The 13,779-nt window shown below is 40.0% G+C and overlaps 1 protein-coding gene across 4 annotated transcripts in view; it reads right to left on the minus strand.

Moving 5' to 3' along the window:
- Nucleotides 1-20: 20 nt before the first annotated feature.
- Nucleotides 21-13,779, minus strand: part of LOC127652079 (LIM domain-binding protein 2-like) — a 13,823-nt gene continuing 64 nt past the window's right edge. Inside the window, exons 1-10 of one of the 4 annotated variants that reach the window (XM_052138141.1) lie at nucleotides 13,615-13,779; nucleotides 12,461-12,563; nucleotides 10,185-10,357; nucleotides 8,201-8,323; nucleotides 6,032-6,115; nucleotides 5,816-5,939; nucleotides 3,579-3,632; nucleotides 1,751-1,875; nucleotides 1,229-1,288; nucleotides 545-688 (exon numbers count right to left, since the gene is read on the minus strand). The exon at nucleotides 13,615-13,779 is cut by the window's right edge and continues 64 nt beyond it. In XM_052138141.1, coding sequence (XP_051994101.1) covers nucleotides 1,229-1,288; nucleotides 1,751-1,875; nucleotides 3,579-3,632; nucleotides 5,816-5,939; nucleotides 6,032-6,115; nucleotides 8,201-8,323; nucleotides 10,185-10,357; nucleotides 12,461-12,563; nucleotides 13,615-13,746 — 978 coding nt within the window. In that variant the 5' untranslated portion in view covers nucleotides 13,747-13,779 and the 3' untranslated portion in view covers nucleotides 545-688. Of the gene's footprint in view, nucleotides 689-1,228; nucleotides 1,289-1,750; nucleotides 1,876-3,578; nucleotides 3,633-5,815; nucleotides 5,940-6,031; nucleotides 6,116-8,200; nucleotides 8,324-10,184; nucleotides 10,358-12,460; nucleotides 12,564-13,614 lie in introns of all 4 variants that reach the window. The other 3 variants (XM_052138140.1, XM_052138139.1, XM_052138138.1) reach the window with 3 other exon arrangements.

The raw sequence follows: 13,779 nt of genomic DNA on the forward strand, positions 1-13,779 counted from the left end.
TTGAAAACCATACATAAAATACAGAACAGCTCAAATCTGCAGGTGGTTTACGATATTAATTAAACTTAAGACTCAAAAACACTATAGCGTTCACAATGGGACTTTTTCCATCAAGTTGCTGTAACAAAACCAAACAGTACGTACAGAACAAAGCTGAGACATTAAAAAAGGGCTGAAGAAATTCTGATATGAAATCAATTGATAGATCTGTATATTTACAAGGCTTTCACTGGGTTTAACCCAGCTGATTACCAGAGCAATTAGCAGTTTTTCTATTTTATTTTTATACTTACACTAATTGGTTAAAGCTGTATGTCTCAAGTATGGAATACCACAACACGCACCAACATAAACGCAAGCATGCACACACACATACACCTTCTCTCCTGCAATTTCTCCTCTATAGTTGAAAATACCCTCATCCCTTTACAGCACCGTTGCCATGGCTACCCATTGTCAGATAACATTACTCTAACTGCTGCGTTGCCATGGTGTCAGGCTTCCTGTCCTGGTTGCTAGGGTGCTCTCCAATCCAGGAGCTGCTGTTTCCAAGTGTCAGTGAGTTAGTGTAGTCATGGAGACCATTGACAGGGTCATTTTGTTCATTCTCCAGGCGTGTAATCAAACGCTCGTCAACGTCACCCAACTCCCCTCCCATTAGAGAGGGCTCGCCAACCATCATCACATCCTACAGCAAGAGAGAGAAAAAGTTTACGTAAACAGAGACGCATGGGGTCGAGTGAGAGAGGGAAAGAGGGATTGGCAGGGGAGTATAGAGAGAGAGAGAGAGAGAGAGAGAGAGAGCGAGAAAGAAAGAAGACAGGCAGAATCATTAATTGACGCTATTCTGGAAAACCTTGCAAAATTTGCAATGGGGCAAATGCATGCTCAGAGGAGAAGCTGCCCTCTAGAGAATGTGCAATATTACAAGTTAAAATTAATATAACATTAATACAAATATTAAGATAAAATTATGTGTAGGCCAATTATTATTTTTTGCATTTAAAAGAGTGCAGTGTATACGCAAGCTTTGTTAAAATGCGCACTCAAATGCAAACACGCACATGCACACAACATTCAGACACTAACTCTTTGGTCTTTAATTAGATTTTTTCAGATTAAGAATACGTCAATAACAACACATGTGCTAATTAACCAAATTTGCATTGCTAAAAAGCTCATTAAGACAGCACATGCTGTGTGATAACTGTCTGAATGTGTCACTCACCTACCTAAGCTCCGCCTCCAGCCACCCGCCACCCCTCGTTTCCCCGGAGACATGTTTAGGCTGGGGACCAGAGACGGACAATACTAATTATTATCAAATCAATTACAGCTAATTAGTATCAACAAATTGATCAGAACAGACAATTAACTACAGTATATCTTAAAAAATTACTCTAGCATTACCAATTTTATTCACATTGGAAAGTGTTACTTATTAAAAATTTAGTATATCTCTCCTATATTCTATTTTCAATGTGAACCACTGCTTCTCCGTGTGTGTGTTTGTGTGTGTCGTGTCTAGAAGATAACGCCCAGTTGCCGAAAGTCTCACGAGAGCCACATGCGTTGTCACACACTGTTTATATGGCGTCCCACAGAAACCCTACACCTACCACTACCCCTAACCTTAACCCTGCCCTCTAATCTAATCCTAAACGTAATTTTAGTAATGGGAATGAGACTCTTGCAAGACTTAGGCTGCCGAGATGTTACGTTCTAGACACAGCCGTGCATGTGGACATACCTGTGAGGGTAGGCTGAAGTTACTGGCCAGGCTGCGCTTTTTGCTGTTTCCTGTGCTGCTATTGGATGCGCTACCAGCTGAGTTCCTCCTCCTCCGTCTCTTTGTTGGTGGTTTGGCTGGTTCTGCTGTCAATCAACACGAGTGAAAGCAATTGAATTGCAGCAACTGAATCAGCACTGGATTCCTAATATTCTTGGGTTCATACGGGCATCAAAGCATTTAAATATAGACTTTTAAGAGGGGTACAACAGGGCTAGATTAAGGCCCAGAGTCAGATTAAGGTACTTCGGGCCCCTAGGCTAACACTTTTACCAGGCCCAGCCAGTCGTTGGAACGGGGGGGTGGGGTACATTATGCACATGCACTTCACGGACACATTTTGCTGTTGCTCACCATCTCCGTGTTTACGTCAGCTTTGATTTTTTTGCTCACGTGCGCCTCTAGTGGCCTGCCCCCCTGGGCACACGCCCATAAAACCTTTTGGATGATCCGCCCCTGTAAGGCTCCCCGGGGTAAAAGGCAAGTTTGATTTTATCATTTCCTAAAACACTAAATAGCAAGAAAAACTACCGCAACACTTTCCTAAACACCCGTTTGTCACTGTACACATCAACATTTCCCTGATCATTGAAATCATCGCATGCAATATCTAAAGGTTGATTTTGAAGTATCTTAATCAAATATTTAATCATTTTAAAAATTTTGCAAATTTATGTAGCTAATGATAACCCATTAAATTATCGATTTTAAAATACTTATCTGTAATTTCAATAAGCGAAAGGATAGTACAGGTGAAACTCGAAAAATTAGAATATCGTGCAAAAGTTCATTAATTTCAGTAATTCAACTTAAAAGGTGAAACTAATATATTATATAGACTCATTACAAGCAAAGTAAGATATTTCAAGCCTTTATTTGATATAATTTTAATGATTATGGCTTACAGCTTATGAAAACCCCAAATTCAGAATCTCAGAAAATTAGAATATTGTGAAAAGGTTCAGTATTGTAGGCTCAAAGTGTCACACTCTAATCAGCTAAACACCTGCAAAGGGTTCCTGAGCCTTTAAATGGTCTCTCAGTCTGGTTCAGTTGAATTCACAATTATGGGGAAGACTGCTGACCTGACAGTTGTGCAGAAAACCATCATTGACACCCTCCACAAGGAGGGAAAGCCTCAAAAGGTAATTGCAAAAGAAGTTGGATGTTCTTAGGCTTAGGAACCCTTTGCAGGTGTTTTGGATTAATTCCAAAAATCGGTTAGGGTTAGGTGTTGGTTAAGGGTAAGGATGTTTTATAAACTCTCATTTATCTTTTCGGACACCATTGGTTAGGTTTACGGTAAGGTTTTAGGTTAAGGAGGTACGCCTTACTTATTAAAAAACCTCCATCTAAAATTCACCTGAAAAACCTCGTCTGATTACAACCTCATTTCGCTCGGTTTTGGCGCCCCCCCGCTGGACATTTCACTTGAAAACTGCAGCCAAACGTGTAATGAAGCACGTCATTTCAGTTTTGCTGAAATCAAACGCTGCAGTGCTCACGTAAATTGCATGAGACCAGGCTGGAATGACCGATTCAACGTGCATTGTCCAACCAAGTCCAGTTTGTGAATTGGTTCAAACGGTTCATTGATAATTATCACAAATGATCCACCACCTCAGGATTCCCACAGTCTGCCCACTGGGTTATTTCCAATTTCATTTCAAGCACCTGAAAACTTTTCCAGGTATTCCAGGACTCACATATCTAAAAACCTCATTCAAGCACTAAGAACCTTGTCTTTATCTTTTTTTTTTGACGAAAGGGCACTGGTAGGCATACATACCTTTTTTGGAATTAGAGGGTAATATTTCTGTCTTGAAGTTAGGCGAGGGTCCCGCTGAAACGAAACAATTAAAAATAGCCAGAAAGCACAACCTCATGTGATTCAGAAACAAACATAATCATATACTGAGAACATTATCTCTATTTCAGTAAATAATAACAAGGGTGTAAAACCCTCAGAGAAGGAACAGAGAAAAAGAGAGAGAACAGTGAGCTTATTGTAAATTAATTACTGTCACAGAACAGCAGGAGGTAGTTCTTTTTTTAAAAGAGCGGTAAAATGACATAAATAACAATGCAAGGTCAAAGCCTTCATTATTTACTGCAATCACAACACCATTAAGAGCTTGTGCTCAGTACTTTGAAATGTAAATAAGGAATATGAAATATGTTTACAATGTATGAAAACAAGACAAACTACTGTCGTGTAATGGCATTGTGTTGCTCTAAAAGAGGAATAGAACAGAAACAAATGAAAGGCTTGGGGGGGGGTAGATAAACAGGCTGTTTTTACTGTATTAATTCTTCACGACAGACTGAGTATACGAGAGTAAGAAAACTGAGAGGAGACGTGAAAGTGAAGAATGTAGGAGAATGACCCTCTGGGGGTTTGGGTTGGGGGGTGGGGGGATTTGGAACAACAACCCATTCATAAATAATTTAAATATTTTATTTAAATTCTACAGATGCAAAAATGCAAAATGCTTTATGGGAGGGGTTGGAGTTTGAGTTAGTCTATAGTTTTATAATTGGCTCCATATAAACACAATAGAGATCTATGCTGCTGTGCAAAGACAAAATGCAGTAACAACACATATGGTCAATAAGTGATTTAAGTCATGACTGATACAGGTCAACAAACTTTCTGATGCCAAGGACCCCAAATATGATGATACTCTTGCGAGGGACCCCTTTCCTAAAATATTATGGCAGCTATGTATATATATTCATACATGTATATAAAGATCCATTTATAATGTATGAGAAAAATCGTAAGTGTAATATTATTATAAGACATCATATTAGTTTAATTGGCTTCATATTGTCATTGTACTAAAGCAGGGGTGGGGAACCCATTCGAGGATTGCTTGCACAAATTGGTAACACGAAAAGGCCTTTCTATTATATGATATTTTGCATTGTTATCATTTAAAAATATTTGTAATAATTTTTATATTTTATTTAAATTTAGTTTTTATAGTTAAATGAGTTAAGGGCATTTTTTTGCTTTTAAAATGATTTCTCAAATGGTGTCGGGGGCCTTCTACGGCCCTGAGGCCTGACGTTCCCCACCCCTGTGCTAAAGCCTTGAAATTGATTTGCGGTGCTAAGAAACCAGAATAAACTGTAATATAGGCCCCCTGGGGCTCCTCGGACCCCAATTTGAAAACCCCTCATTTTTAACTATAGGTACGTTTACATGACAATGATGTACTAAAAACGGAAACTTTTTTCCTTTGCGTTTTTGAAAAGTTTGCGTACAGACGGCAACGTTGTCAAAACGATCCCTGTTCACACTGATCCACAAAAACGACTAAAAACGCTATATTATGCATGCCAGGCCAGTAGTTGGCGATGTCACTTTGTGTGTGTGTGTGTGTGTGTGTGTGTGTGTGTGTGTGTGTGTGTGTGTGCGTGTATTTATCACTTTGTGGGGACCAAATGTCCCCATAAGGATAGTAAAACCCGAAATTTTTGACCTTGTGGGGACATTTTGTCGGTCCCCATGAGGAAAACAGCCTATAAATCATACTAAATTATGTTTTTTGAAAATGTAAAAATGCAGAAAGTTTTCTGTGAGGTTTAGGTTTAGGGGTAGGGTTAGGTTTAGGGGATAGAATATAAATTTTGTACAGTATAAAAACCATTATGTCTATGGAAAGTCCCCATAAAACATGGAAACACAACTGTGTGTGTGTGTGAGTGTGTGTGTGTGTGTATATGAGTGTATATGAGTGTGTGAGTGTGTGTGTGTGTGTGTGTGTGAGAGAGAGAGTGTGTGTGTGTGAGTGTGTATGAGTGTGTGTGTGTGTGTGAGTGTGTGAGTGAGTGTGTGAGTGAGTGTGTGAGTGAGTGTGTGTGTGAGTGTGTGAGAGAGTGTGTGTGTGAGTGTGTGAGTGTGAGTGAGTGTGTGTGTGAGTATGTGAGTGAGTGTGTGTGTGTGTGTGTGAGTGTGTGTGTGAGTGAGTGAATGTGTGTGTGAGTGTGTGAGAGAGTGTGAGTGTGTGTGTGTAAGACCTGGCGGTGTTGTCATTCTCTGCCACTGTTGATAGAGGCAGGTCTTCAGGCAGTCTCTGGGACTCAGTCCATGTGTCTTATGCCTAGACATGAGCTCCTGCATCGGCTCTAGAATCACACACAACTACACACAAACAAAAGAGTATTTTCATCCTGTTTAAAATGGCCATTTGTGTGTGAGTGAGTGTGTTTACAGTATGTGTGATTGTGACGTACTCTGAGGTAGTTCATTGTGAGGTTGGTAAGTCCCACTCGACTGATGTTTTTGGACAGTTGCTCCACAACTCCTGGGTCTTGTGCCTAACAAAGACGAACAGACGCATGCACAAGTCCATTTATTCTCTCTCTTATTTAGTGCTCCATCCAGATAGAGCGCTAATTCATTACAGGATGTTTCCATAGCAACACGATGACAGCTTAGCTAAAAGGTTTGGATGCTTTCACCTTGATTGCGAAAAAAGGCTGAAATGCTTTTAGTCGGAACACAACCGGTTACCTATGAATGCATCTGTGGAAATACCTTGTGTGTTCTAACATGCAGACAGATGCACGCACCACACAACCAGAAAATCTGGTTCTACTGTAAAATAGAACTGTTTTTTAATTATTCTTAATGAAAGGGTGTGATTGATATTAGTAGCCAAACAAAGCGTTGCACTGTAAAACATGTTTATTGCAAAATGTTCCTCTACAACGTTACAAAAGAGCTCTAATATAAGCAGGATTTGACTGATGTGAAGAGCATCATTTTAAACACACACAGTGTCAACATAATAAGAACTGTGCCTTATTTAAGTCACATGATCAATTATTGACTCGTGTGAACTGTTGAACTGCGCCACTAGTGTCACCAAACGGAATCGCAAAAATAAACGATGTTTCAAAACAGCTTTCTGAATACACCCCCCATCTGCCGTTGGTCCAACAAAGACGAATAATACATAGTAAGTTGAATTTTTCTAATCCAATTTTGTCCCAACATCCTAACTTATCAAATATTATTAAATATATTAGTGTATAAGTCACAAATACGAGCTGTGTTATGCCGAGTTTACACTACACGATTTTAAGCCCGATTTTCGCCCCCGACAGTTTTGTGGAGATCGCCGACAAAAGCCTGAAATCGTAGGCAAATCGGAGCTCGCTCCCGTGAGCGACGAACGCAATGTCTGATCTATCAAAGACGCGATTTGAGAGAAGCGCCGACGCATCGCCGATGTCAGCGAGATATCTAGCATGTTAAATATCTGGACCTGTCTGCGACTCCAAATCGTGCAATGTGAAATATGTTTTGACTGAATACAATAGCAGCGTTGAGCTACAGCCAATGAGAGAGCAAGAAACGGGGCACGGGACGTTTCAGTGGGAGGAGTCCTGATGTACCTGCAACAGAACATCAACTAGCATGACCGCGGTCTCAAGAAAGTCTCATTGGACCGAAGAAATGGAGGAAAGATTAGTGGAACCGTTAGTATCCATTTTTAATCCAATTTAGTAAAACAAATAAACGTCTTAACTCTTCAAAGTCCGATCAAATAATGAGTCAAGATGGAGATGTCCAAACATTGTGGCTGTTGTTATTTCCGGTTCATTCATCACGCTTGAAATGGAGGGATAACTTGCATTCTTAATCCAATTTGGTGTAGAAACATCTTCAACCTTGGCAGTCCAATCAAATAGCATTGAGTCAAGAAGCGGATATTACTTCCGGGTCATTCGTCACACTGGAAAGGGAAGGTCACGTCTGTATTTATAGCGGGATACAGTATTCCACGCGGTGTGATTTTTATACAGTATGCTGAACATTTTGCCAGGTATTCCATGCATGCAGAAAACGGCATTTTATACAGTATACATACATGCCAGGGCCAGAAATTTAGGAGGGCTCAGGGCAAAAATGCCTCCAAAAATGCCCCTGAAATTCAAAATGTGGGGGCAAGAAATGCCCTTGACATGAATTCTTGTTTTTTATTTGTAACATCTGATATAGTTCTTAATAATCTATTTAAATGTCCCTGTAATCCATATTATGGCATAAAATATGAATTCATGTTGAGATTAAATTGAAGTATTTGTCATGAACGGATTAAACACAGTTTTGCTTTAAATGGTTAGGGACAAAATGCCCTCATGAAGGTAATAATGGTAAAATGCCCCTGAAAATCAAATCCAGGGGGGCAAATATTGCACCATAATGTAAAGGTACATTTCTGACACTAATACATTACTAGTATACATACTCATTTTGTTGTAGTACTATGGTAGTTTGCCATTCCTAACTTAAATGAGCAGATATTATATGAACATTAAATAGCATTATATGATCTTGTATGAGGAATATTTAGGACTGTGAACCTCATTTGATTTAAATGAAAAGTGACTCACGTTAACAGCCAAAACGCTGCGAGGGATGAGCTCACTGTAGTGTGTGATAGTGAAGTGCCATGTTTTGATTCTCATGAGGTCGTCAAAAGTGAACACAAGAAACAGACGACCCGCTGTACACACCTGTGAAAAAACAGGAACAGAATCAGGACTTTGTGCGGTTTGTGTGGCTGTCCCCTATTCCCCCTTTTACTTTGTTACCCGTCATTTTAATGTTCCTACTCCCTTAAAGATATTAAATAAGAAATAAGTGTCCTGAGACATCTCACCGGACTCTGTGACAGCTGTAGACTTTATAAACAGCAAAACAAAAATTGTCCGTGGACCACAGACACTGTCTCTTTTCACCTGTCAATCATTTTGCTCGTTCTCATAGTGTTGCATTTGAAGTGGATCATTGAGGCTGTAATTCATAATGTTTGTCAGGTGAGGGCACTATTGTGCCACTGTTGAATTTGACAGCCACAGCAACAAACAATGCTGCTCTTTTGCTCAGTTTTGGTCTCAAAATTATCTTTTGGAGGGCGGGGTTTTGGAATGAGGGGGCGTGGCTAATTCAACAGCTCCTTTTTAATGTGTTAACTTCTAGACAATGAGGGGAAATGAGAGGGATAATCTTCTCTAAAAAAAACAATCTTCTGTAAAAACATTACAGAAAACTACTTTTAACTATTTGTTACCCTTTCTGTTCATTTACATCAAAACAAATTATACAGCTCACTCATTAAAGCAGCATTTTCAGCACAATGCACGATTCCAGAGATTATTTATCAGAGACGGGCCACTTCTATTAAAAATGAATGGGAGAAATTGGAACGCCCAACCAAGGAGCTCTGAGCTCTCAACGGTCATCGTATGTTGAATGAAAGTCCCGCCGTACAGTTAAAAGAGCCAATCACCTTTTAGATACAGACATCACCTGTCAATCGACTATAGAACGCACATGTGCATTAGCTGTACAAGCCTGGAAAATTTTAATTTTTTTTTAAATCTGGGTAAGGAATCACAATTTATGATTGCAGTGTTGTCAGATTTTACTGCTGATTTTAAATACGATCTTTGATCATAATCTTGACCAAGCCATTTTGAGATTTCGGTCTTTCCCCATTCAAGTAGATAGGAGCTGCACTTTCATGACTGGAAATAGCCTCCCGAGAGCGTTCCAAAGATGGCCGACAGTGGACTGACTTGCTAGAAAGACTCTGACGATTCTCTGTGTGGAACTCTGAACCCCAACGTTCAGTTGCCGGGGGAACTGAGGGTAGCTGCGAGGTTGGCATAGCAACGGGATTGATGTAATCCCAGCAGGCACGCTCTGATCAATGCCTCCAGTACACACACACACACACACACACACACACACATATCCTTGGAACTGTCTCTGCTTAACTTAGCTACAACATACAGTCTTCCAAATCAATATGGAATTCACAAATGTTAATTTACTAAAGAGCAAAGTTGGACAAAACTCTCTCGCTAATTGACAGGTGGAAGATTTTGGGTGCCATAGTAGCATATCATATGGATATTACATAGGACACCCAGTCCAATAGCTGGAAATCTTGGATTCCTGCGGCCTTACAAACAATAGGGCTTTGTTTGGGAACAAAGTGCCAGTGTAAAACAGATTAGATAGAAGCAAGAAGAGCATTTGCCAAACTGGATTGTCATATTCTTGCTTAATATGCAAAAGGTTTAACAATACTGTTGTACCATCCTATTAATCCTGAAACATAAACCTATAGGACGGAACAATAGCATAGGGTAGAAGAGATGGAGCAGTTTTTGTGGATGAGTGAAAGAGAGAGAGAGAGAGAGAGAGAGAGAGAAGGTAAAAGGGAGGGAGGGTGAGAGACACTGGGTTATATTTTCCTTTTTTGTTTTGTGCACTTCCAGCCCAGAATTCACAATGAGGAATACATTAGTGCTCAAAATGAGGAAGCAAGGACACAGAGAGCCAGAATTCTGTGTATGTGCACAGTACCTTAGTGAATGTAGGTTTGCCATGTTGTGTTGTCATAGTACAGTGATGAGAATCGACAGTGATCGTTGAGTTGTTGAACGACTCCTTTGTCTGTTTCAGCTCAAAAAACAACTCGTAGACTCCTCCTTCGAATAGAGAACTGAAGAAACGGGGGATTAGGGTGCGTCCGATGGCTGGGAACGAAGTATGAGAGTGAGAGACAATTCTCAATATCAAGAATGGTATGAACTGCAAACTTGGAGGAGACTCAATGTTAAGTTGCACACTGGCCGAACACCTTAACTGGCAACCATAATTGTGTCTTTGTGTGTGTGTGTCTCTGCATGTGGTCCCTTAAGAGTTTCAAACAAACCGGCTACTGAATAGAGCTGCAGGCATTAAGTCCAGCAGGCTGTGCGTGTGCACAGAGCAGTTTGTGTTCTAGAGCTGTCAATCACTGCAGTAAAGGTGTGTGAAGTCTGCAGGCCCATATTTATTTGAACACCTCAGACCTGTCAATCAAATCTTACCCAATGCACTGTAAATAAGAAATGAATGAGAACGTGAAATCCAGCACTAGTTCCTGTCTAACTCTAAACAAGCCCAAAACTAATCTAAAGAGAGAGAGAGAGAGTTACGGACAGCTGTCCGACACCTATGTGTGTGCTTGTCTTTTGGTTAAGTTTTAAATTAAAATATTATTTATATTGTTGAGCCAGTTCTCGCCTCCTCCTTTCCCTTTAACCTCCCTTTACACTGGTGCCGAATCATGGGAAGGAGGAGGGATGCGCCGATACCATCCACCCCAAAGGAGCAGCCGTGGGTATCTGCCGGAGGACGGAGGAGCCTGGCTGCCTGGAAGCAGTGAGAGGAGGAGGGGCTCCCAACCAACCGCCTGGAGCAGTTACCGCTGCCAGGGGCGGGGACCAAACCCACTCAAATGGCCCACCCAGTATAATAGAGATTATACTTTGACTTCAAATATAAATGTATAAAGTAGTTTAAAAAATGCTTAAATTCTGATTTCTGAAAGTGTTAAATGAACTGTTTGAATGCGCCGCTTCTCTAGCTGTTGGTAAATACAAATTTGGGCCCATCCATTTTTATTGACGCCCACCAAAAGTAATTTCCTGGCTACGCCCTTGGTAACATCCATATTGTCTGAAGAGATATGATAGGTGTGGGTGAGAAACAAATCAACATTTAAGTCCTTTTTAACTGTAAATCTCCATCTTTGATAAGCCCCAGCCAGTAGGTGGCGATATACATGAAGAATGCCAAAACAGAATGTGGAACTAAAAGTGAAAGTGGAGATTTATAGTAAAAAGGGACTTACATTGTGATCTGTTTCTCACCCATACCAATCATATCTCTTCTGAAGACATGGATTAAACCACTGGAGTCACATGGAATACTTATATACTGCCTTTATGTGCTTTTTGGAGCTCCTAAGTTCTGTCCATCATTCACTTGCATTGTATGGACCTACAGAGCTGATATATTCATCTGAAAATCTTAATTTGTGTTCTGCAGAAGAAAGAAAGTTATATACGTCTGGGACGGCATGAGAGTGAGTAAATGATGAGAGAATTTTCATTTTGAGTTAAGAGCATTCGTACATGTACGAAATTTAATGTGAGGCTAAAAGCAGTATATTTAGCACTGACTGAATGTGAGTTAAAAATGTTAATGTGAGTTAATAAGTGACGTTCCAAACGTAAGTTCGGGAGGAGCTTCTTCATCTAGGCCTGCCAATCATATCCCAAGGATACATAAGCATCAGAGATGATTCTTCCAGCATCCCTCCACCTCCTGATCTCCACCTTTATATTTCATAACACCTATTCCAATTATTTCAAAGCTGTCTTTCTATTTCTTGTTTTCATCATCTAGTCCAGGGGGGAATCTCAGAGCTCAAGCCCAGTCTCTCGTTTACGCCAAATACATTTAACTTAATGCACTCCAGGACCATATGAACCAACATAAAAAGCACTACTATTACACTATACCCTAAAAAACACTCAACTAAATGAATTATCAGCCATTTGAAACAAGGTACCTAAACTATCGGCATCGGCAGATGTTGTTTGAAATAATTAGCTATCGTATCGGCAAACAAATGTTGTATCGTGCATCCCTACTTTTTATGATTAACAAATTTGGTACTGTGTTGGGTCGCCATTTGATGTCCAATTTAAAATGCGAGTCTTGAAGCGAAACCACAAAGCTAACACTGCGTTAAAGTATGTGGTCACAGACATTTTAATGTTATGATATGTACAAACACAGACACTTACTAAATGTCTTTGGTCCCTCCTCCAGGCAGAATGAGAGTGTTAATGTGGCATCCTCTTCAAAGAACTCCGTGCAGAATGCATCCCACCACAGAATATCACATTCCTGTGGGAGGACACATTTACACACACTCAGAAACATTTAACACTGAGTAACAGAGGAGAGGCACAGAAGATCTTGGCCCCTGAATGATCTGAAATGACTATAATTTAACTTGGCACAGTGGTTATCATTTCAAAGCACTCTGTTTATTATAAACGCACACCCAAGGTTGATTTACCCCATTAAAGACAGCCATTTACACCGCAGATTGAGCCAACTACAATGGGATACAATAAACTGCATTTTGACAGCTCTAATACCTTTGTGCATCAGGAAATACAGTGTGCACCTGTTCTAAATATGTGAAAAGAGAGATATTATGCATTGGTCCATTGGTCATTATTCCAACAGTTCTCTCATAGCACCATCTGTTAGATTGCTTTGACTCCATGTGTGCACAGCTGCATTTCACACACCTGCCGATACATTTTATTTCCCCTTTCTTTTGTGAACATTGCACTTTTGGGAGTAGAGGCAATATTATTTTAAAAGAACAATTTCAAGTGGATTATTTTTGCTCGCACATTGAAGGAATCAAGCAGATATTAACAACGCTTGAGCTGCGGTTTATATAATGGCACCTATTGAGGGAGAAGAATTATATTCTATTTAACACTATTGTCCCTTCTCTAATGGAGAGTGTGCTGTTTGTAAAAGCTCAGGTTTGTGTTCTTGAAAAGCTCAAAATAATCAATAGTGCAGTTGGTATTTTACCAAACCTGTGGAAAGAGCTTTAGTGCTGTGCACTCAGTCAAATATGATCCAATGCAAAGTCTTTGAGTGTGTGAAATCACATTTTGGTGATGTAAATTGAATGCATCCATTTATAAGGGTTTATTGTATGGTAAATCTATTTACAGTATCTATAATATCTAATCGAAATATATATATAATTTTTTTCTTACTATTAAATGCATTGAAGTAGCTAAATAATATTTATTTTTATTTATTAATTCCAAAATAATAATAATAATCATAATAAATAGGGATCATCTTTAATAGGGGAGTCTGATCTATTGTCTGGGCTATTTGTTTATTATTCGTAATCACTCACCTCAGGCCGGGACTGGAGCCGTTTGTTGAGCTCGTGCATCCGGTACTCCGCCTGTACCGGGTAGGGCGCGTGTCTCCGGTAAAACGGACCGAACGGAGAAGAGTAGAAGGGGTCGCGCGGTGCGCCGGTCATGGTTTCTGTTACCAACAGCGCGCGAGGAGCGCA

This window comes from Xyrauchen texanus, chromosome 11 (genome assembly GCF_025860055.1).
Source record: "Xyrauchen texanus isolate HMW12.3.18 chromosome 11, RBS_HiC_50CHRs, whole genome shotgun sequence".
Lineage (NCBI taxonomy): Eukaryota > Metazoa > Chordata > Actinopteri > Cypriniformes > Catostomidae > Xyrauchen > Xyrauchen texanus.